Below are 23465 nucleotides of genomic sequence, written 5' to 3' on the forward strand. Positions count from 1 at the left end.
CCAAAAGCTAACTACTCACGCATCATAAAAGTAAACAAAGCAACGCAATAATAAATCATCATAAATATTGCAAGAAATCTGAAAAGAAAGTAAATAAAGGAAGAAGAGAACTTTACTAGTAATGAAGAACAAATCTAACTCCAATTCGATATTCCAAGCTTGAAACTAAATAATCTAATGTAAAACTAATCTAAACTATACTAGGGAAATCTAAAGAGAAGAGAGAAAAATAACCTAAAGCTAACTAGGGTTGGAACTACTTAAATTGTAAAGAATATATAGAATATATAGGAGATAGATGGGCATTGGACCCATGAGGCAACTTCCAATTCTTATTATTGTTTCCTTTCTTTCCTTAGGTAATTTCCTTTTCTTTCAAAACTTGTCCAAAATGTTCCAAATTAAAATTCTTCATTCGCTGCTCCTTGTGGATAATTCAACCCTTGGGACAATATAACACACAAACAATTCTCAATTTCACTAGGATAAAGAAAATAAGAATCAAAACAACTAAAATAAGGGGTGAATTATTATATTGTACAAAATATTAGATATCAATAATAATAATAATAATAATAATAATAATAATAATGTGGTAAAATGCTGTTGTGCGCAAAGAGAAAGGCAAAAGGATTTTAAAAAAAAGGGAGGAGGGGGGCTGGATTCGAACCCTTGATATCTAATATGAAATACTATAGACACACATTTCTACAATTTTCTCATTGGAGTCTTTTAAGATTAATTGCAAACTTATTTTTTAATTTCTTAACTAGCTAAGTAAATATTAAATATTGGGCCCTCTAAAATTTGAGGCATTGTGCTGTTTGGCAGCTTGCACAGCTCAAAATTCGGCCCTGGTAATTTCATAGAATTGCAATTCCTCCCAACCGAATTCTGAAATTTTCCACTTCTTAGAATTAAGTGAGAAAGGAATTCCAAATCCTCTCTACCAAACATGCCATTAAGGAAAATTCAAGTCATGTATAACATGCATTTTTCTTAAAACTAATTAGCTACGTATACCTCTCAAGAGTGGCAGCCAGTAGGAGTGTTGTAGCGTTAGACTCCTAAGATAAAATGAATTTACAACAATATAGTTGAGCACTAAAGCTATATTGCTATCGGTGAACGTGAACAAAGTGAGTAGTACTTAAGGTTTTCAAGACATTGGCAGAGTGCTTTATTTTAGGAATTTTTGAGAGTGTACGAGAATGAAAACAAGATTTTCAGTAGTAAAATCATTCTTACCAACCACAGGTATTTATATATGAGAAGTGAAATTCATTACTCTCAATGTATATACGAGGTAGCGATTAGTTTCATGTGCTCTAAGCCTAACTCGAACATGGTTAGGAAGATTGACCGCAATGTGATTGGTACCACCCACCCTACATACACTACAACCTTAATAATCTAAAGGTGTGTTTGGTTGGTGGGTTTAGGCATAAGGAATGAGTATAAAAGTAATTGTTAGTGTTTGGTTGATAGGTTTTGATAATGCTACTATGGGTTTGGAATACCTCATTAATGAGAAAACTCATACCCTTATTAAATAAGGATTTCATTTCCCTTCATCATTTTTTCTCCAATTATTAATAGTCATTTCCATTACACCCAACTACCAAACATGCTAAATACTTTCACCAAAACCCATTACCCTAACCAAGTATTTGATACCCATTCTAATTCCGATTCCCATTTGCGAACCAAACGCACCCTAAATAAAATTTGTTCTTAATGAGAATAAAATCCTTTGAGATATCAACCACGAATCATTTCAACGGCAAATTATTGCTGATCCTCACGGTCCAAAACAACATCGTTGAATTTTATGAGTTAGAATAATATACATTATGGGTTAGAATAATGTACTTTATGCATTAGAATAATGTACATTATGAGTTGAATAATGAAACTTCTGGAGTAAGATAATGTACATTATGTGTTAAAATAGTGTACTTTTTTTTGACAAAAGTTAAAATAATGTACTTTATGTGTTAGAATAATGTGCATTATGAATTATAAAAATGTATATTGGACCGTGGTTCACATAGCTGTGTATGTGGTCTTGTGTGGACAGTCTATTGCATTTCAACAAGAAGTCATGTATGTTTTAACAAAACAACATTAAGCAACGAATCTTCTTCAATTCACCTCAATTTTTAAATTCTCGTACACATTTTAAAAATGGACTTATGGACATAACATAAGACGTTGCCGGCACTCACGCACACATTTATCAACTATCATCATATATCATCTTAATTGTATATTTCATCATCTAGCTAGCTTAGCTTAGCATAATTTCTCTCATTATGTTTAATATGGCTTCCTCTTCAGTAGGTGCGCTCTGATCCCTCTCTTCTGCTCTTGCTATGTTTTCTGTCTGCATACTATATATGTGCTGGTTTTAATTTCCCTTTATTCAATTTTATTTTGCAATTTTCTAAGGTATATGCGTATAGTACGTGGTGATCCTTCGTACTAACAAATAAATTAGAGTACTAATAAGATGACCAAAATGATATGCTAAATAAGATTGATTTGAATATAATAATAAAAATAGATTGTTAGAAGCACTGAAAAAAAAATTGCTAGCTGTTAGACATTTACTTAAATGGATATATAACAATATTATGTTTATTACATGTTTCATATATTTGATGCTTACTCCGTAGTCCATACTTTATTAATCCAAGTTTCTAAATTTATTGATTTATGTATAGTTGTTCGACATGCTTCGGATCCCGATATCCCAAACACAGAATTGGCTGAGTTGGTGGGACGAGGTAAGGGTATAGTATTATATATCACGAGCGAGTAAAATTTGTGATGACATGATGATGATATTGCATAATGTATATATAATAGTCACCACCTATTATAAATCTTTGTAGAAAACATCCCTAACCAATAATATAGGTAGGGTTTCTGGCCAGGTATCATTTTATTTTTTTATTATTTTGTTAAAAATTACAATACAACTAAAAATAATTAAAACACAGTAATTAGACAATAAAAAAAAAAAGTATATCAACTACAAGGAAGTAACTAACAAAAATGTTTAAATAATGAGGTTCTCTCGCGCATAAAGGCATCTACGTACAATGGTTCTCTCATTTTCTCTCCAAATTGTGAGCCGAACTCCTCTACATCAGTGTATCTTCTCTCATATTTTCTCTTCAATCCTTCTCCCATTTTCTCACATACCCCTTTGCACTCCTACACATCATCTATTATTTTATATAATTTTCTATAATTAATAATTCCAACTAACTTTATTTTATTTGCTTTTCTATAATAATAATTTCAACTTTATAATTATAATTTATAATTTCGATTATAAATATAATTCAATAAATTACGAAATAAAATATAAATTTATAAATTTAATTCAGTGTTCTACCCTTGTTCTACTTTGTCCGTGACAATTTAGTTTGAGTATTCAACTATTTTGTCATAAATTCATTTTATTCCGAAAGCTTACACTACAATATATTACATTTTCCCTTATAGATAAAAAACATATTTTATTTTTGATTAGTATTACTAATTTCAATATAATCTAAGTATTACATTCCATATTGATACGACCCAACCAAAACCCTCTCACAAACAACAGTCGTTATATCGTGGACCATGGTCATGGCTGATACTGCAGTTGTGTTGAATTGATACTGCAGTTGTGTTGAAAGGGAACGGCGGTTGCGTGGAACAGAGGCCGTTTCATCCGTCTGGAACTCCAGTTGTGTTGAACTGATATTGCAATTGTGCTGACGGATGAAAGGCCTCTGTTCCGTGCAACTTACTGTAATTCGCTTTCAACACAACTACAATATCAGTCATGACCATGGTCCACAGTATAATTTGCGCACAAATAAGGATCCATAAGACGGTCTCACACAATGTGACATTATTATAGATTTACTTTCTTGAATTGTTGTTCTTTTCAGATAAAATCAGTGGCGATATTTTCATTAACATAGAGCAAGGTCTTGCTGACATTTGCATCCGACAATTTGAACGTCCTATTCATCGTATTCATGGGCTTCTTCGACAAGTCAATGAAAGGGCCTATGAGCCGGAGATTGTAGCAATTGGTCCTTATCATCGAACCAAAGAGAGTACAAAGATGATGGAGGAACACAAACATCGCTACTTGAAAAACCTTATTAATTCAAAACCCCTCCAAAAATATAGAGCTGCTATGTCGGAACTAGAAAACGAGGCTCATGAATATTACGTTGAACCCATTGGTCTCAACGACAAAGAGAAATTTGTAGACATGATGATTCTAGATGGGTGCTTCATAATAGAACTGTTGCGCAAGAACAACATGAGTGAATTGAGGGAGAAGGACGATATCATCTTCAAATTTGATTGGATGTTGAGTTCTTTGCAAAGGGATTTGCTTTTGTTGGAAAACCAAATGCCCTTCAAGGTTTTGTGTAAGTTGTTTGACTTGGTTGAAGCCCCAAACCAACATTCCAGGCTTGCTTATCTCGTATGTTGTTTCTTTAAAAATCTCTTCCCAGGAATGACAATAGATGAAGAAGAAGACAAAGTTGAAACAACAACCAAAGATGTTGGACATTTACTTGGGTTAATACATAGTCGATGGCATCTAGGGAGCCAACAACAAAATGATGCAAAAGTGAGATCAAGAAATATAAAAAGAGATCGGAAGTTTGTTTGTGCATCAACACTTAAAGAGGCTGGTGTAGTGTTTAAGAAGGGTGAGAATCCAAGCTTATTTGCTATTGAGTTTCAAAAGGGAAAACTAAGAATCCCACAGCTCACATTTGAAGATAGGACAGAGACTATATTTAGAAACTTCATAGCATACGAGCAATATTCAAAGAAACCCCAAGAACGTTTTGTGACGGATTACATAAATTTTTTGGGCAGACTTATTGGTTCTGAGAAAGATGTGGATTTGCTTTGTGAATATAGCATCATTGATAATTGGATGGGTGACACAAAAGCAATTTCGGATATATTTAGAAAGATAAATGAATGCATTACAGTTGAGAGCCTAGAAGAATCCAGATATAGTATGGTTTTTGAAAAATTGAACACCCATTGCAACAAAAGAGGTAACAGATGGAAGGCAAAGATGTGGAGCAACTATTGTAATCCTTGGGGGATCACATCAATATGTGCGGCTTTTCTTATAATTTGTTTGTCAATTGCACAGCTTGTTTTTGCCATTCTCAAGTACTACAAGAAAAATTAAAAGTGCGGCTCCTCTTATAATTTGTAATGCTTATGTGGAAGAGAAAGGAAGAACAAGGTATTGAGTTGTTGCAGGACAATCTGGTTTTTAGAAGAAAAGTGAGCCACACTCAAAAAAACAACAGACTCCTTTGATGTGCGTGAAGCACCCAGTTAGGTGTGTGCACGAACGTGTTAACACGGCTTTTTTTTATTATTATTTTTTGAAAATTGATTTTTCTTGTTTTTCTCCCTCCTTCCTCTCCTACTTGACATCTTAAAATTTGTGCAAAAACCAAGCTATTGAAGATATATTATATGTGAAAACATCATGTGTGTTAAGTTTATTATTTAGCCAAAATGGTGATATTTATTTTTGAATATTACGGACTCTATTCCTCTCCTACTTGACATCTTAAAATTTGTGCAAAAAAAAAGCTATTGAAAATATATTATATGTGAAAACATCATGTGTGTTAAGTTTATTATTTAGCCAAAATGGTGATATTTATTTTTGAATATTACGGACTCTATTACATTATAGCAATGAGTCAATACCGCCTCCACTGAGGCTCGATCTCATGACCTCCCATATAAGAAAGTCACTACATGTCATATCTGAGCACAATGTGCTTGGCAAATGGTGATATATATTTATGATTGATTATAATTGTTTGTTTGGTTTAATTATATGACATGTATTTTTTTTTTTTGGTAAATTCACGGAGTCTTTCTCTGTCCGTTTAACGGTCCAAGTCCACCCACGTTTGCTCCGAGAGGCACGGGAGCTGGCCAGGGAGAATCGTCACTTGTGGGAATCGAACCAGAGTTCTCCCGAAATTATGACATGTATTTTTATTTTTACATATTCCTTTGATCCGTCAATTGATAAAATTCTTAATTTTTTTTATTACACTAAGCTAGCCAAGATCAACACTAATATTACAAAGTAGGCAGTAAATCCAGTGCAAAGAGTACACTAACGCTATAAACATTGTATCTATAGACTATAGACAACTCCATTACTTGTGATATTAAGGCACAACTTCCACAATCCCCTCTCAACAATTGTCAATTTATGCATAATATGCAACAATTGTCAATTTATGCATAATATGCAACAATTGTCATGATTAATGGCTTATCAACCAAAAGTTATAATTAACAGTGAATGCACAAGTTTTTTTCATATACTTACATAGCAATTAACACTACGTTTCGATAATATAATCTTAGACTTAATTTTTCGAGCATGTAATGTCACGTTTCGATGACATGATCTTACACTTATTAATTTTTCGAGCTGCCATCCAATAAAGCATACACTACACAACAGTGTACTAACGAATGACTGACATTTTTTAATTATTCAGCATCACACAAATTTCATATACAACTTAACAAAAGGCGACTAAATAAAGCGTTCAAAAATTTCCGCCCTTCAATTCAGGGCATCTTACAGCTTGAGTAATTTCTTGGGAATTTCCGAGAAACAACTAAAATTTTCTTCAAATCTTTATTTTATAATGATATTTAACCATTCTTTATAATGAATTAGTTAGATAAAGAAGTGATAAAGTGGAAATATATGAGTTAATTATTTTTTTAAAAAAAATCCTTCTGAATTAAGTACTAACAATACGCTATGTCAATATTTAGTGAAACTTTTAATAAAACATTTTATGAGCAAATATCCTACGACTATTACCAAAATGACAATTTTGATCCACATGTTTAATTTTTACCAATTTTGGTTCCACGATTATTATTTTAATACAAATTTTTATTCATGATTATTGTTTTAGTGCTAAAATTCATCGCGCCGCTCACAAATCCACTTAAAACATGCAAAAATCTAAAATTATTAAGGGTATTTTTGTCATTTTTAACTTAATATCCCAATTTGAGCATGAATAAATGAATTTAAGTCCTAAGATCGATCAAGATTTACAGTTTTCCTCCTCATTCCACCTTAATTTGAGGAGGAGAACTGTGAATTGTGATCGATCTTAGGGTTTAAATCTCTTTATTCATGCTCAAATTGAGATATTGAATTGAAAATGACGAAAATACTTTTAAAAATTTTAGATTTCAGCACGCTTTAAACAGATGGGTGACCAACGCAATGAATTTTGGCACTAAAATAATAGTCGTGGGACCAAAATTAGTACTAAAACAATAGTCGTCAGACCAAAATTGGTAGAAATTAAACATGTAGACCAAAATTGTCATTTTTGATAATAGTCGTGGGACAAAAATTGGTATTTGCTCAACTTTTTATTCATCAAATAAATAAAGGAAAATGGTCAAATAGACTTTTGAACTTTATATGAGAAGCCAAATAGGCTCTCGAATTTATAAAAGAATAAAAGATACAACTAAGCACATCAACATGTCATTTTAGTTTATCGAAGTTGAAAAATCGATTAATGAAGACCAAGATAGCATGTCGTTAAGGTTTCGGCAATGCTCTAACTACCTCTGGGGAAAATTTCAAAGACCATCGATCAACGAATGGTTGCCTATCGCCTTCTTTGAAAAAAAGTTATTAGAACATCGCCTTCTCTGAAAAAGACTAGTGGGGTTGCCTTCTTCACGGAGAAGGTAACCAGCTAGTTTCTTTATTCAAAGAAGGCATCCAACGACCGTTCATCAGTTGTCAGTTTTTTTAAAGGAAGTAGCCGGAACTTCGTTTAAACCCTAACGACTTGTTATCACCGGTCTCTAATCGATTTTTGTGCTTTGATGATAAACTAAAACGACATGTTGATATGCTTAATTGTAAATTTTAAAAGTTCGGGAACCTAATTGACTTCTCGTATAAAATTCGGGAGTGTATTTGACTCTTTTCCAAATAAATAATTTTTAATTGAATTATAATTTTTTTTTTGAGAAGAATTGAATCATAATTTATCCTGTTCAGTTTACCCAGTTGTTTTCAATTTTCCAACACCATTTTACGCTTTTTTCCATCTCAAATATAATTTTATATTTTGGTTTTCAAAAAACCACAACCAGAGTACTGTTTATCTACTTTTTTCAAATTTGAGGGAACAACCTTTGGAAAAATATTAACACATTTTATATTTATCTTCTGGAAAATGCTTTATCAACTTATAGAACAGGCCAGGCGCTCAATTTTGAAATTCTAGCTTATTCCAAACAGAAGAGTGTCAAACAATTAGCCGTAGGATCACGTAACCTTTGTGCTGAAATGTGTCGTGTAGGGCGACGATTGCCGAGTTTTCAGATTCCACATCGTTCTCATTCAATCGTCGTATTTAGAATTAGAGCACTATAAACAATAAACAAATAACGGGATAGCTTCCATGTACTTGTCAAGAAGTTGACTAGGAAATTTCCATTGATTTATTAACTATTTATTATTAATTAATAAAGAATAAAGGCCTAATTATTTTATTATTATTTAAGTACTAGTTCGTAATTTAATTGTGCAGCTTGGAAGTTGCACCTTTCACCATTTCGCCTAGTTGCAGAGGGTGGCCGGAGATCCCACGGCACCTTTCATGATCTTGTGAGTTTTATTTCTCCTCTCATCTTCTTTTGTTCTTAGTCCATTTTCTTACTTCAATTACAAAACATGCATAATCAATTGGTGGGTTTATATTGTTGTATATAATATTTAAACTTTATTTAATTAACTCGTGATGAAATTAATTAACTCAAAGTAACTTTTATATAGATGCATGCATGTGGTCATAACTTGTGATTGAATTGAAAGAAGATGGTCTTAGTATAAATTACTAAACAAATTGGGATATGGACTATATGACTTAGAGTGTGTTTGGTTTACAAGTTTAACAATCAGGAATGGGTATCAAAGTTTTTGTTATTATTGTTTGGTTAATTGACAGGTTTTTAGAACACTACTACTATGGGTTTTGATTATCCCTTAATTGCAAAACTCATTCCCTAATAAAATAATGGTTACGTTTCATTATCTTCCTCTTCAGCTGCTTCCCCAACTATTAACAATCACTCTTATTCTACCCTACTACCAATCATACAAAATACTTTCACCAAAACCCACTATCATTACGATATTACTAAGTATTTAATAACTATTTCGATTCTGATGTTCATGTGCGAACCAAACACACCCTTCTAGTAAAGAGATGTTTAGTAGACCAAGTATAGATGTGGTCATAACTTGTGATTGAAAGAAGATGATTTTAGTATAAATTACTAAACAAATTGGGATATGAACTATAACTTATAGTAAGGATGGATGTTTAGACCAAGTATAAATGAGTGAGTCATTTGGAGGTGAGCAGAAACTTGAAGCTAGCGTACACATATTTTTAAGACGTTGGGTGTTGGATTTAGCCCTTTAAGTAAGGCTGAGCTTTACCGGTTTCCACCTCCCAACACCAATCAATCTTAAATATTATTGATGGGATTGAATCCGTGACTTAGCTCTTATACCACTTGTTAGAATCAATTGCTTACTATTTATGCTAAAAATTATAACTAGTAGTGAAGGAGTAACGTTATTTCCTTATACGATCACATATTTTCGAAATGTTGGGTGATGAACTTGACATTATTTTAAACCCTTTATCAACCTCCACCCAACAAGTACTATAGAATATAATAGCACTTTACTTTCTTGGATTTTTAGTTTGATCCATACCAAAACTGATCAAATGATTGATTAATATTTGTCACTTGAAGTTTTACCATTGAGTTGTTAAGAAAATTGGTTAGCTCTATACAGACATACTTCTCTGATTCTCCCTGTGTTCTATACGAACGAAATATATTAATCAATTATGTATTTGTTTTTATTATAATATAAGTTACAAGCTAAAAATTATTTATAATTATTATTCATCTTTATAACTATTATAAGTGTTAATTATAATTTTATTTTAATATAAATAATTATTATTATCATTATTAAAATATTTAATATTTCCTAAGAGATAACTTAGTAATAGATTAATTAATATTAATGTTTTTAAAAATGGACCAACCAAAATAGAATTTTTTTTTTAAAAAAAAAAAGGCAAACAGAAAAATAAAAGGTTTTTCCATAAAATGAATCATTTTTAAAAAATTATTTTTCATGTTTTTAAATGTACCCTAAGTTTTGTATCAAATTGTTTCCCAACAAACACATGCATCCCTTCCAATTGCTTTTTTGAATTAATAATTTAATTTAATTTAAAAAGCAACAAATAAACCTTCTATTTAGAAACTAAATCCTATATTTTCTAAAAAAATTAATTAATTAAATACAACTTTTTTTTAGTACTATCTAAGAAGAGCCAATTATGCTGAGCACAAGATTTTTGGAAATTAAATACAAATTTTAAAAGCATTGAAAATAAAACTAATATTAATTGAAAAGCTTTATTAGGGAGTGTATTTTTGTTGAACTTAAAACGTGGCAATAATTTTTCAGCAAAGAAGAAACATGCAGTCCAACACAGAAGCAGTTTGCAGATGCATGAAAGAGAGGCTTAAAGATGTAGTAGTGGCTACAACCCAAAATGACCGACATTGTATATTCAAAGTTCACGACCAATTACGCAACGTAAATGAAAAGTGTTACCTACCAGAGATTATGTCCATTGGACCTTATCATCATGGCCAGCAAAGCCTCCAATGGATAGAGCCACACAAATTGCGTTCCATGAACTCACTTCTTCAATGGAAGAGAGTCTCCTTAGAAAAACTCGTAAACGCCGTAATGGAGCACGAGAGCCACCTGCGGGAGTACTATGCAGAAACCATAAACCTCGACCAAGTAAAGTTCACCGAGATGGTTGTCCTAGATGGTTGCTTTGTAATAGAATTGGTCCGCAAATTCAATATGGCCGAGCTGAGAGACAAAGATGACCCAATTTTCAAGATGGATTGGGTATTGAGTAGCTTGCAACGTGACTTAATTCTGTTCGAGAATCAGCTCCCTTTTTCGATTTTGTGCAAGTTGTTTGACTTGATTGAGGCCCCCAACCAACACGACAGGCTAATTTACCTCCTCTGTGGCTTTGTAAGTGATTTATTCCCGGGTTTTGGATATGGCCATGGCCAGAAAACAAATCAAATAATATCAGGTGATGAAAACGTTAAGCATTTACTTGAATTGATCCACAAATGGTGGATGCCAATCATGCCACCACGGCCCGAGCCGGGTAGAGAACAAAGACAAAGACAAAGGTCGTTCTGTTCTGCTTCACAGCTAACAGAGAACGGAGTGAAGCTCCGAAGAAGCGAAATGCCAAAACAAATCAGCCAATTCAACATAGAATTCAAACGTGGGGTTTTGTGGATTCCAACGTTAACAATCGAGGACAGGACGGAGTGTGTGTTGAGGAATCTCATGGCGTACGAGCAGTACTCCAAGGATCTTCCCCAGTACTTTGTCACAAACTACGTCAAGTTCTTTAGTGGCCTCATTGATTCCCCCAGAGACGTGGAGATTCTCCGGCGTTATGGTGTCATAGACAATTGGCTGGGAGGCAGTGAAGAGGTGTACAACATGTTTAGAATGATAAACAAGTCGACCACATATCCTAAGACGTGGTCCTGTTACGATGTCCTGTGTGAAAGAGTGAATGCCCACTGCAATACAAGTCTCAAAGGACGGATTGCCCGATTGCGACGAAATTGTGTTTTTACTACCCTCGTCACGGAAAGTGTTATATCCATTTGACCGCTTTTTTTTTTTTTTTTAAAAATAAAATGTAATATTTATTAAATATTAAAATTTTTCCTTTAACACTGACATTTGTGGTTTATCTCCCTATTTTAGAGTTCAAGTCCTTCACATAACCATATAATATCTTTTCTTAGAGAACATGTTTGGTTGGATGAAAAAAATTCATTAAATTTGAGGAAAATTTTCTATTTGGTTCATAGAAATTTTTTCCATAGAAAAATGTATTCTTTAGTTTGAAAAAGTTTTCCAAGCAGAAGGGTGATATTTCATTTTATTTTATTACATGATTGGACAATTTTATCCTTATTACTTTTATGAAAATGCCCTAATAAAAATATGACCAAAAATGAAATTAACTCTAATTAATAATTTCAACTTTGTAATTATAATTTCAAATAAAAAATATTAAAAATTTGCATTTAAAATCATCAAAATATACCAATAATTAAAACAATTTTTAAAAAATAACTCAAAATTCTTAATATACCAACCATTAATATAATTAAACATTTTAAAAATAATTTTAACTCAGAATTCTTACGGTCAAATTAAAAAAAAAATACTCTTTAATGGAAAAAAGACCAAAAAAAAACCTTCAACATGTATTTAAAGTAAAATAAAAAATTAAAAAAATTAAAAATTCAAACCTCAAGTTACCGTTAATGAGTTGTTTATTTCTTATTTAAACGATCACTCTCGAATCTCGTCTAACAAAAAAAACTCTGCCCATACTTCTCAGTTCTCACCACCGACAAGTCAAACCAAGAAATTCACAAAATCCACAAAAACCGATTTCGATTCACGGTGGTGGGAGAGGAGAACGGAGGTCGAGACGGCACCAACACCGGCGGTAGGGACGACGAATTGGAGTTCGTACTTGGCGAGGAGTTCGTACATGGTCTCTCCCCGGGCCAATGAGGGAGGAGATGGAGGAAGCGAGACGGCGGCGCCGAGTGTAGGTGTTGGACCATGTGTAGACGGTGGTGTTGTGTACAATGGGAGCGCATTCGCCGTTAACAATGGAAGCTCTGTAAGCTACACTATAATCTACAGAATATTTCAATTTTCCCATTTTTTTTCCTCATTATTCACCGTTTAGATCTTTAAGCAAAACATTAATGGACAAATATTGATGTTCAAATCTGTATTGTAATTTGTCCGATAATTTGCGAACTCCTGAAAATTTTTTGTTATTCTTGATTGTGATACCTTAATAAAAATATGACCAAAAATGAAATTTTTTCCTTATTCTTGATTGTGATACACTACCACCCATTTTATTCTTTTGGAATTTGTTCGTGATTTCCCTTTTGACATTGGTCCATTTTCTCTCATGCAGTATTTTCACTTCTGCTGTCTTATTTGACATTGATGGATTTAATTAACCCGGGGGTCCGGACTAATAAACCCGTTAAATGAATGATAGCACGAACGAACAAGGAATAATAGGCGAAATGAATGTGACAAGGTCGCGTGGGCCAAGTATTGTATTAGATTGTAGTTAATAAGCTATTACAAGTGTAGTTTAGGACAAAGAATATAGAACATGTCTTAATGAGACACTAACACGCCTACTTATACCCTCCAAAACCCCTAACCGCCCCCCTAAGATGGGGGAACGGTTATAGATCCGATTTGACCGCGCCCGCCCCACGACCGGGCCCGTGGCCGAGCCCTCTCAGCCGAGGCCCTGGGCCGAGACCTCCTAGCCGAGGCCCTGGGCCGAGGCCTCTGGTCGAGACCTCCTAGCCGAGGCCCTGGGCCGAGGCCTCCTAGCCGAGGCTCCGGGCCGAGGCCTCTTAGCCGAGGCCTTGGGCCGAGATGCTAAATGAATTAGCCCGGGCCCGGGTCAAGCACGGGGCTCCACCCCGAGTCCCGGACCTTCTCGTGACCCTTGTCTTGCTCCCTCGGGTCGGCTTGGTCCGTTCCTAATATATCCATCATCAGTCCCCCACTCTCCGAGCTGCGAGAAGTCGTCAGCGAAGGAGAGTAGACACTCCGGCCCGTCCTCGTACGTCCTCATGTATTTATAACCAATCGCGCACAACACCATACAGCCGAGCAGGCGTCACAAGTGAGTCCCCGAGCGCGCATTCTTCTTCCCAAGACCCATCTCCATCATTTTTTCCCTTTCCCAACACTCCTTCCAGTTTTTTGAAAATGTCCCCTTTTCCCCCCCTTTTTCCCCCCTTTCTTCCATTCCCCACCTATCTAATCCCCCCTCAACCCCCTACTTCGGCCACCACCACCACTTCTCCCTCTAGATTTCTTCTCAAGCTCTCAGCTCGGACCCGTTTCGCCCACCTTGGAGAATACTCACCTACCAGAGAGCATGACGACCTTGGGTGATGAGATCGCGGCCTACCATGCCTCTACTACTACTCCAGACTTGAATGCATAGGCGTAGGCTTGTTTAGTTTATTTCCTTCTTTTTGCAATGCACTCGGATATTATGTTTGAATGAATATTTCACATCTTTTGCTACTGCTTGTGTTGCGTGATGTCACACTTTGCCTTACCGAACCCGGCTGCCTGCGTGGGGTTGGTATCTCATGATTTTGACAGGCCTCAGCCCCTTTTGAAGAGCTCGGCCTACGCCCCGCCCTCGGCTATGTTGGCATTATGGGTCAAGCCTCTCGGCCGGGGGCACTTGGTCTCTTTCTTAGCTTCATCTGTACGCCCTTCGTCCCAAACTCGGAGTCGGCTTGGGGTAGTTAACACCTTGGATTGTTTTTTTTTTCATAGTCATTTGGCCGAGGGTACTCTCGGACCAAACACTCTTCTGTCGGGGTTCGTACGCGAGGACGGACCTCGTGCCCCCTTAGGGTGATAGCTTTTTGACCCGGGTCGCTTGACAACGGGCCGTTGGGCTCTTCCGTCGGGGTTAGTACGTGAGGACGGACCTCGTGCCCCCTTAGGGTGGTGATAGTTTTTTTACCCGGGTCGCTTGACAACGGGCCGTTGGGCTCTTCCGTCGGGGTTAGTACGCGAGGACGTCTCCTCGTGCCCCCTTAGGGTGATAGCTTTTCGACCCGGGTCGCTTGACAATGGGTCGTTAGGCTCTTCCGTCGGGGTTAGTACGCGAGGTCGGGCCTCGTGCCCCCTTAGGGTATGATTGGAAAGGTCGGGTAAGTACCCCCTCCCCCTCCTCAAAGGAAAACAAAACATGAAAATGAAACATCCATGGTGAGGTTATTTTTCTTGAGTTTATTAAAACGAAGGGGACGGACCACCTCCTAACGAAATGGATCGCTGGCTACGTTTATTAAAATGCATAAGATTGACCACCTCCTAATAGCTACGGCTGTCCTTTTGATTCCCCCGGGCGGTCCCGACCCCAGCAGGGGTCGGGAATTTGAGGCACAGGTGCTCCATGGAGATTAAGCACCTAAGATCTTCTAGGGCAGGCCGACCGAGTATTATGTTATGAGCGCAATTGATCTTGACAACCACAAACTCGACCTCCCACCTCTTGACATGGGGAGGGGTGCCTATCCCCACCTCCAGGTTTATGGACCCCTCCGTCTCAATGGAGTCCCCTGTGAAGCCCGATAAAGGGGTCCGCACTTGCCCCAACTGCTTTCTCCATAGGCCCAGCTGGGTGAACGTGTCGTAGTACATGACATTTACCGAGCTGCCTGTGTCCACAAGCACCCGGTGCACTATCACATCACTGGTTTCCACCTTGATGACTAGGGCGTCACGATGGGGGAGGGGGCCATCAGGTAGGTGAGCCTCTGTGAACACGATGGGTTCACGCCTCGGCTTCTTCTCGTGCAGGGGTCGCACGACCTCTCGAACATATAGGCTTCTCGCCCACTTCTTTCGTTCCGCCGGTGTGTCCCCCCCTTCTGGCCCCCCAAAGATAACGTGGATGGCTTGTTTCTTCTGGGGTACGGGGTTGTCGAGTTCCACCTCCTCCTCCTCAGTGAGCTGACCCAGTTCTCGTTTACGGTGTGCTGATGTGGATGGCACGAAGCCACCCCATTTCTTCCATACGTTGCCTTGGTTCTGGCCCTGGCCCCCCGGCCTCTTGACAAACTGGCCGAGGTACCCCCTTTGGATGAGGTCCTCGATTTGACGTTTGAGGTGGATGCATTCGTCTGTGTCATGCCCTGTCTGGCGGTGGAACCTGCAATACTTATTCGGGTCCACCTTGGGGGATATCTTCATGCACTCCCCTGGGTACTGCACAATCCCTTGGCCTTCCGCGTGTTCGAGGATAGTGCTTACGGGCTGTGTTAAGGGGGTGAGGAAACGCGTAGGGGTTAACCGAGGCCCCTCGGCAAACTCGCGGCGGGGTGGCCTTGGCGCCCAACGCCTCCTCTTGGGGTGCTTTGTCTTTCCGACTCCTCCCCTCCTCCTCCTCCTTCTTCCGCTTCTCAGCTACTTCTGCTTCTGCGAACCTTGTTGCCCGGTCCATCAGCTCGTTGTAGGTCTTGGGAGGGTACCGGATGAGGTCCCGGTAAAACGGGCCGGACCGCAAGTTATTCCTGAAGATTATCAGGGCTGTCCTGTCGTCGAAGTTGGCGACCCCCAATACTTCACGCTTCCATTTGTTGAGGAACTCCGGTAGTGAATCTGTGGGCCGCTGCTTTGCGTGATATAGGTCTGCAAACTCCTTCCTCTTTTGTACGTTGCTGGCAAAATAAGACATGAATTGTTTGGTAAGAGCCGCGAAGGTAGAGATGGAGCCCTCCGGGAGGGATCCGAACCAGTCCTGGGCCTGACCATCCAGGGCCGAAAAGAAACCCCGGCACATGATAGCGTCACTAGCCCCCGTCATTAACATGGCGGCCCGGTACCTGTTGAGATGCGCTCGTGGGTCGGAAGTCCCTGAGTACGTCTTGATTGTTGGGAAACGGAAGTCCTTGGGGAATGGCTCTTCCATGACTGCCCCCGTGAACGGGGTGGTCAGCACGTCTTGTGGCTCCGGAGACCCGTCCTTCTCGTCAATCTTTTTTTGAAGCTCGTCCATCCTCTGTCGGAGCTGCTCGACCTCATCTCGGTGTGGGCTCGGGGCCCCACCGTTAGTCTCCCCGGACCGTTCGGCTCGGGAGGCTTGCTCTTGTCGCGGCTGGTGTCGGGGCCGACGACTCGTCGACTTGGGCGCAGCTGACTCCTCTGCCGGGGGCCTCATCGATAACCTGTCTCGGGCCGGTACGTGGGTACTCAACCGAGCCAAGGCGGACTTGGATATGGCCGAATGCTCCTTACCAGGCTCCCGACATTCCTGTATGTTTTGGGGGACATCCCCTTCCCCCCGCCTCTCCGACGGCCGGGGTGAGTTGACCTCCCCTTCAACTTGAGTCTGCTCGGGGATGCCCGTTGCTAGGCTTACCGCGCTCTCTCGGGTGCGTTGGTGCTGGGGTTGGTACTCCGCGGGGGGCCTCGGGACCAAGTTGGGTGGCCTGAGGACCCCCCTGGAGTCCTTCTACGAGACGGGTCAGCGCGGTAGCGGCTTGTTGAATGGCGGCCCACCCCTCCTGAGGGGGTGGGGGGCGGGAAGAGGGGCGGCAAGCGCCGCCGGCCCTCCATTGCGGTTGTTGGTGAGATGATCCCTCAAGTCCCCCGCTGACCTTACGGAGGGGGCCCGCGGGCGACTAGCGGCCCCATTACGGCCGTTCCCGCTCGGTGGGACGTGGGCGCTCTGGGAGCCGTTGGTGTTACGAGAGTTGAATCTCGATCTTGCCATAGCTAGGGTAAACTAGCACGCTTGAGCCTGACGTCGGCTCTCAATGAAAGCACCAATGATGGATTTAATTAACCCGGGGGACCGGACTAATAAACCCGTTAAATGAATGATAGCACGAACGAACAAGGAATAATAGGCGAAATGAATGTGACAAGGTCGCGTGGGCCAAGTATTGTATTAGATTGTAGTTAATAAGCTATTACAAGTGTAGTTTAGGACAAAGAATATAGAACATGTCTTAATGAGACACTAACACGCCTACTTATACCCTCCAAAACCCCTAACCGCGCCCCCTAAGATGGGGGAACGGTTATAGATCCAATTTGACCGCGCCCGCCCCACGACCGGGCCCGTGGCCGAGCCCTCTCAGCCGAGGCCCTGGGTCGAGACCTCCTAGCCGAGGCTCCGGGCCGAGGCCTCTTAGCCGAGGCCTTGGGCCGAGATGCTAAATGAATTAGCCCGGGCCCGGGTCAAGCACCGGGCTCCACCCCGGGTCCCGGACCTTCTCGTGACCCTTGCCTTGCTCCCTCGGGTCGGCTTGGTCCGTTCCTAATATATCCATCAGACATATTTTTCTTCCATTTAGTCTTCAAAAGCGATTCCATAAAGGTCATGGCATTTTCCACAATCATTCTTGTTCTATATTTGCATAGCCTGATATTCTCAACAGGGCTAGAGAAGAAAAACAAGTGAAAAGACCACCTTTTTCTTTTCTTTTCTTTTTCTTTTAAAATTTCTTTACCTTGTGAGTTTTGTTGTGTTGTCACTTAGTCAGAGATTTATTTTAGAATATATAGTTGATATATCCATATTAATCATATCCCATTTGTCTGTGTTTCTACTCTGCAAGTCCTGGTCAGTGATGACTAGAAGCATACTGACACTTCATACCTGAAAAGACTGTAGCGCATCTTTTTTTTTTTTTTTTTGGCTTCCTATGTTTGCATTGTGTTAAGGTAGTATATCTATAATTAATTAACTATCTTCAGAGTTTGATATTTTCAAATTATGTGATTCGGAGTACTGGAAATTTGATCAATTATTCTTCATCAGTTCATATGATTTCTCATTAGTTGACTTCTTTGTATTGTTTTAAATTTCCTTTCCAAGTTGAGCATGAAATGTATTTCAGACTGTCTGTCTTTAGCATAATCTAATTTCTAGTGTTACTGGTGAAGTTGGATCTCGTATGAGGACAGCATCAGCTTGCGAGATTTGTAAGCCGAGTCAGAATAATGGGTTCTTGAATTGTGCATCAACACCGTCACAGACAATCCAGGTGAAGAAGAAACACCACCATTGTCACCGCCACAAGAGACATCGCGGAAAGGTTTAGAGTGCTGTTAATGGAGGAAATAAGAAAAAGAATAGCGATGCAGCGGCTAGAGTGACAGATATTGCTGTTAGTGATCAAGTTTGTTCACACAACCACAACACGCAAAATATCCGAGGTTTCTAACTCCACATTTCATCTAACTCAGCTACAATGGCACCATAGCCAGATAGGTGCTTTTCATTCCTTGTTTATTGTGTCTGTATTTATGCTGAGGTCGGGTATAATAATGTACAAGAATTAAAGATATGGATGGGGTTGCTCTTCTATCACTAGGGCAAATGGGAGTTGTTATTATTAAGCATCTTTCCTCAATGCCATAGAACTTCAGAACTATAAATTTGAAACTAATGAGAGATTCACATGCAGCTTGTAGTAAGTTGCCAAGACGAAGCATGGTTGAATACAGCCAGCATTTTTGAATCTGACTCAGATGGTGATGATGATGACTTCAGCAGTGTTCATGGAGGTAATCAGCATAATATATATTATTTAAATTCCTATCAATAACTCTTGGTATGCATTGCTTAATATAATTTATAATTATTAGATTTATCTTCTTGTTTTCATCTTCTTTGACATGCTTGCTATTTTAACTCAACTTTTAAAATAATTTTTGTGTTCCCTCCTTAGGGACCGTTAAGAGTCCCACTTTAACCAAGGAGAAAACCAGGGAGAGAGAGAAAACGGGTAAACGGGTCAGATGCGCAGGACCCAAGGTCCCAAGCCTTCTCTTCAACTTATTAATATCATATATTAGCCTAACATTGCTTTTTCTTTACTATTAGTGAAATATACTCTGCTTTATTGTTTTATTGTCATATTAAACTTGCAGAGATTGAGTTTTAATAATCTGGAAGGAGGGTTTGATGATCTTCAAGGTCTTGATAAACTGCAGTATCTGGTTAGTACTGCTTTACTTTTGCTCAAATCTTTTTGTTTTTTTTTTTTAAATTTTATTTATATATTTGTTGTATGTGAAGATGTGTGCTATTTATGGAATATGAATACTTTTTTCACATAAAAAAAGGCCATACTAGGAATCTGAAATGAAGTTTGTTTTGATTACAATATGCTAACTGAATACTTTTGGTTCCAGCACTGCTGTATTTATTTCCCAAGGCCATTGACTCTTTTGCCATGTTTATTTTTAGATGATGCTCGCATCTGTAACTACAGTGTTTATTTCTGGAGTCAATTCAATTAGCTATATCATGATTATTTTCAAGTTCCAAGGGGGGGTTCTGGTTATGCTGACTGATTTTTTGGCCATAGTTTTGTTAAATTTTCAACCTTAGAACATCTATATATTCTAGCTTGAGGGAGAGTGTTGTACATATAAAACCCTAGCATAACCCTATTATAGCACTAGCCCATTATGCATAGCATACCTAATTACCTATATAAACATGCGGATCAGTATCAAAATCTATACATCATAACATAATTTAATATAATCATTAAACTCATACATTCTTTGTTTTTTTTTTTTTATATATTAGCTTTTGCCTCACATGTGTGTGATGGCTATTAGTTACCTGTCAAACCTTTAATTTCTCAATTTCAGTAAGTGGAATAGTAGATGCACTAAATGAAGCTATTCCATTATTTTTCCACAATATCAGTTTACTACATAATTCCATTGCCATATAATTAACCTAGTTGAACTAAAAATTACCACACTAAGCCTTTTTGAACCTTTTTTTTTTTTTAAATCATATCTGAGTCATGAACAGGTTGCATATAAGAGGACGGTAGCCATGGCAAAGACACAAGGTGACATGTTAGGGGCCATTGAGTGGCTCAATAAGTATCTTGAAATGTAAGAAGTATTTCAAAGCATCAACCTTTAATGAGCTATAAAATGTAGGTGTCTTGTTAATGGCACCCTTTTTTATTGGCTAGAATTACGGCAGACCATGATGCGTGGAGAGAACTTGCTGAAGTATATATTTCCTTATCAATGTGAGATGTTTCCTTAATACATGCTTTAGTGATAGTTTATATTAGTTTTTTGCTTGTGATTCATAGGTAGGTACAAGCAAGCAGCATTCTGTTATGAGGAGCTAATCTTGTCTCATCCATTGGTTCTCCTTTATCACTTGTCTCTAACTACCCTTCTAGTACAGTAGTACCTTCATTGTCCTTGTAAGATACTGATACTTCTGGTTGATGCTCTATTGAAAAACATAGAATAGAGACATGGAGGTGTCATTGACTCAAGTGACCACATGCAGTTGTTAGTAATAAAAAGATTAAAGATTAGCTCTAACACAATTAAAGCATGTTATACTCGTTACATTTTATAGCTATAAAAGTTAATTTTCCCATCACATTTGACTAATTATTATGTACAATTATGTAATATCATTTGCTATCAAGTTAATAACACGTGGGATTGGTTAAGAATGCTCTTATAACATGATAATCTTGCTACATGGACTTGGGTGAGTGTGTGGGCGAGTGTGTTGGGTATGTGTATGGATAATAGTGGTCAAATTTGTCAAAATTAAAATGGAAGGACACTAGAACACGCAAGTGAAACTCTAATGAATTCCATAATAACTATTATATTTATTAATTTATCAAAATCTAGTAGAGTAGTAGTCAATGTTGTAATTGGAGAAGTCGCTGATCAAATTAAACAAGAAAAAAAAAAAAAAAAGATAACTGGCTGAATAAAAATGCCCAAAATCAATGTCTTTTTAGGCATGTTGTTTTTTTAAAGAGATTAGTGTTCCAACTTCCAACCTCTTTGGCTTATCCCAATTCTCTTGTGCATAGTTTGTTTAATATCTTAAAAAATAAAAGGCCTCCATATCCCTGGAAAGATTTGACAAGGATCATACACCCACACCCTTGTTGGATCCTTTAGATAAGGGTGCTTTGGAGAGCCCATGCAACATAGATAATAATCTAGATGTGCAAAGTGTTTGTTCTTAGACATGCCTTTCTTTCTCTTCTTCCATTGCCCTTTTTAATAGATTCTTTGAAGATAAATTGCTCTAATATTATAAATCACTGTAGAACTTGATGTTTTCCCCTCCTTAAACCATTTAATTAAATGTCATGTGGAGTTATGGCCTTTTTACTTTTGATTTCATGGTGTCCTTTTGACTTTTGTTCGATGTTATTAGCTGGAATAAAACCATGTAGTCAAAAGTGCATTGGTGTCCTTTTGATTTTTATACCAAAAGTCCTTTTGGTATAAAACCATTGCACTTCTGCATGGATTTAAACTTACTGCTATAAATATAACTGGTTCAGGAATTTATTCTTTTGACACAAATAGTATAACTAGCCTGTTACAGTATGTGGAGCCACTCATTATTATTGTTTTTTTTGAAAAGCTTGTTGATGAAGAAAAGATTATTTTATTAATTTCAGCTTTCTGTTTACCTTTATGAATTTGTCTTTGTTTTTTTTATGCCTTGGAATAAATCTTGAATGTCTGGCTGTATATATAGGATTTTGCAATTGTCTGCTTCTAAATTCTGTAATCCGGGCACCAATGCATTAGAATTTGCATAATAAGTCTTGGCCTTTTTGAGCCATGTGAAGGATTGTTGATAATATATTACTAGCAATCTAGCAATAGCTATATATTTGATATCTGCATATGCCAAAAGGCTTAATCTGTCATATTAAATTTGCAGAGATTGTGTTTTAATAATCTGAAAGGGGAGGGATTGATGATCTTCAAGATTTTGATAAATTACAGTTATTTGGTTAGTACTACTTTGCTTTTGCTCAAATCTTTATTTATTTATATTATTTGTTTTATATGAAGATGTGTGCTATTTATGGAATATGAATACTTATTTCACATAAAAAATGCCATATTAGAAATCTGAAACGAAGTGTATTTGATTACAATATGCTAATTGATAAACAATGCACTCTCAAGCCTTCTTTCCTCACAACTATCTCCTTTATCTCTCTCTTGTATCTTACTTGTGAGTCTTGCCTTCATGCATGATTCTAATTGATTACTATCCCTTCTCGTTTTTTCTTTGTTGACCTTTCCCCCCTCTCTCTCTCTCTCTTTATATTAAAATTTTTATTATCTTTTGCCTTCTTATTCTCTAAATTCTCTTTTTTCTAACTCTCTAGTCTTTTTATTTGTCTTCCCATTCCTTCCCCTTCTCTTATCCTCCTTCTTTTGCTTTCTCTCTTTTCCTCATCTGCCTTCTCCTTATTATTTTCATTAAAGTGTGTTATTATCTATCTCTCCATTTTGATATAGATTCTTCATTTTTTTATATTCCTTCATTTTCTCTCCATGTTTATCTTCTCCTTTCTTCTCATTCTCCAAATTCACTTCATTCTCATCTTCTTCATTTTGACCCTCATTTCTCTTTTTCCTTTTTTTCTTCATGTCTTTTTTTTGTCCTGATGTCTTTTACTTCAATTTTTTCCTTATTCCTTATTTCGCCTTTCTCCTCATTTTTCTTAATCTACTACTACTCTCTTTTTCTTCTCCTTGTCGTGCTCGTATTCATCATGCTCTTTCTTTTTATCCCCCCCACCCTCCC

The 23465-nt window shown here is 37.7% G+C and overlaps 3 protein-coding genes across 4 annotated transcripts; all 3 read left to right on the top strand.

Annotated features, from left to right (window-relative positions):
- The first annotated feature begins 1345 nt into the window (after positions 1-1345).
- On the top strand, positions 1346-5236 carry LOC116015779 (UPF0481 protein At3g47200-like). The gene is made up of 3 exons (XM_031255952.1): positions 1346-1376; positions 2727-2789; positions 3954-5236. Exons 1-3 carry the CDS (start codon positions 1346-1348, stop codon positions 5234-5236), a joined length of 1377 nt encoding a protein of 458 aa, XP_031111812.1.
- Positions 5237-8659: 3423 nt separating this feature from the next.
- On the top strand, positions 8660-12018 carry LOC116015591 (UPF0481 protein At3g47200-like). Its single transcript, XM_031255697.1, has 2 exons — positions 8660-8749; positions 10643-12018. Exon 2 carries the CDS (start codon positions 10655-10657, stop codon positions 11894-11896), a length of 1242 nt encoding a protein of 413 aa, XP_031111557.1. The 5' UTR covers positions 8660-8749; positions 10643-10654; the 3' UTR covers positions 11897-12018.
- A 585-nt stretch (positions 12019-12603) lies between these two features.
- LOC116017749 (ER membrane protein complex subunit 2-like) lies at positions 12604-21299 on the top strand. Of its 2 annotated transcripts, none has more exons than XR_004097958.1 (6): positions 12604-12932; positions 18776-19103; positions 19300-19399; positions 19564-19649; positions 19766-19834; positions 20667-20752. XR_004097958.1 is itself a non-coding variant. In XM_031258379.1 (6 exons), the coding sequence occupies exons 3-6, from the start codon at positions 19364-19366 to the stop codon at positions 20897-20899; spliced, it is 255 nt and encodes an 84-aa protein (XP_031114239.1). In that variant the 5' UTR covers positions 12604-12932; positions 18776-19103; positions 19300-19363; the 3' UTR covers positions 20900-21299. The 2 variants fall into 2 exon arrangements, 1 of the variants encoding a protein (XP_031114239.1); XM_031258379.1 differs by lacking the exon at positions 19564-19649 and adding an exon at positions 20836-21299.
- Positions 21300-23465: the final 2166 nt, after the last annotated feature.

This window comes from Ipomoea triloba, chromosome 4 (assembly GCF_003576645.1).
Source record: "Ipomoea triloba cultivar NCNSP0323 chromosome 4, ASM357664v1".
NCBI lineage: Eukaryota > Viridiplantae > Streptophyta > Magnoliopsida > Solanales > Convolvulaceae > Ipomoea > Ipomoea triloba.

Coding starts and splice junctions, on each gene's coding strand:
- LOC116015591 (XM_031255697.1), top strand. CDS start 10,655: ATGCAGTCCAACACAGAAGCAGTTTGCAGATGCATGAAAGAGAGGCTT.
- LOC116017749 (XM_031258379.1), top strand. CDS start 19,364: ATGGTGATGATGATGACTTCAGCAGTGTTCATGGAG. Junction 19,835..20,666: donor TTGATAAACTGCAGTATCTG/GTTAGTACTGCT, acceptor AGTCATGAACAG/GTTGCATATAAGAGGACGGT. Junction 20,753..20,835: donor CTCAATAAGTATCTTGAAAT/GTAAGAAGTATT, acceptor TTTATTGGCTAG/AATTACGGCAGACCATGATG.
- LOC116015779 (XM_031255952.1), top strand. CDS start 1,346: ATGGTTAGGAAGATTGACCGCAATGTGATTG. Junction 1,377..2,726: donor GATTGACCGCAATGTGATTG/GTACCACCCACC, acceptor ATTTATGTATAG/TTGTTCGACATGCTTCGGAT. Junction 2,790..3,953: donor GGCTGAGTTGGTGGGACGAG/GTAAGGGTATAG, acceptor TGTTCTTTTCAG/ATAAAATCAGTGGCGATATT.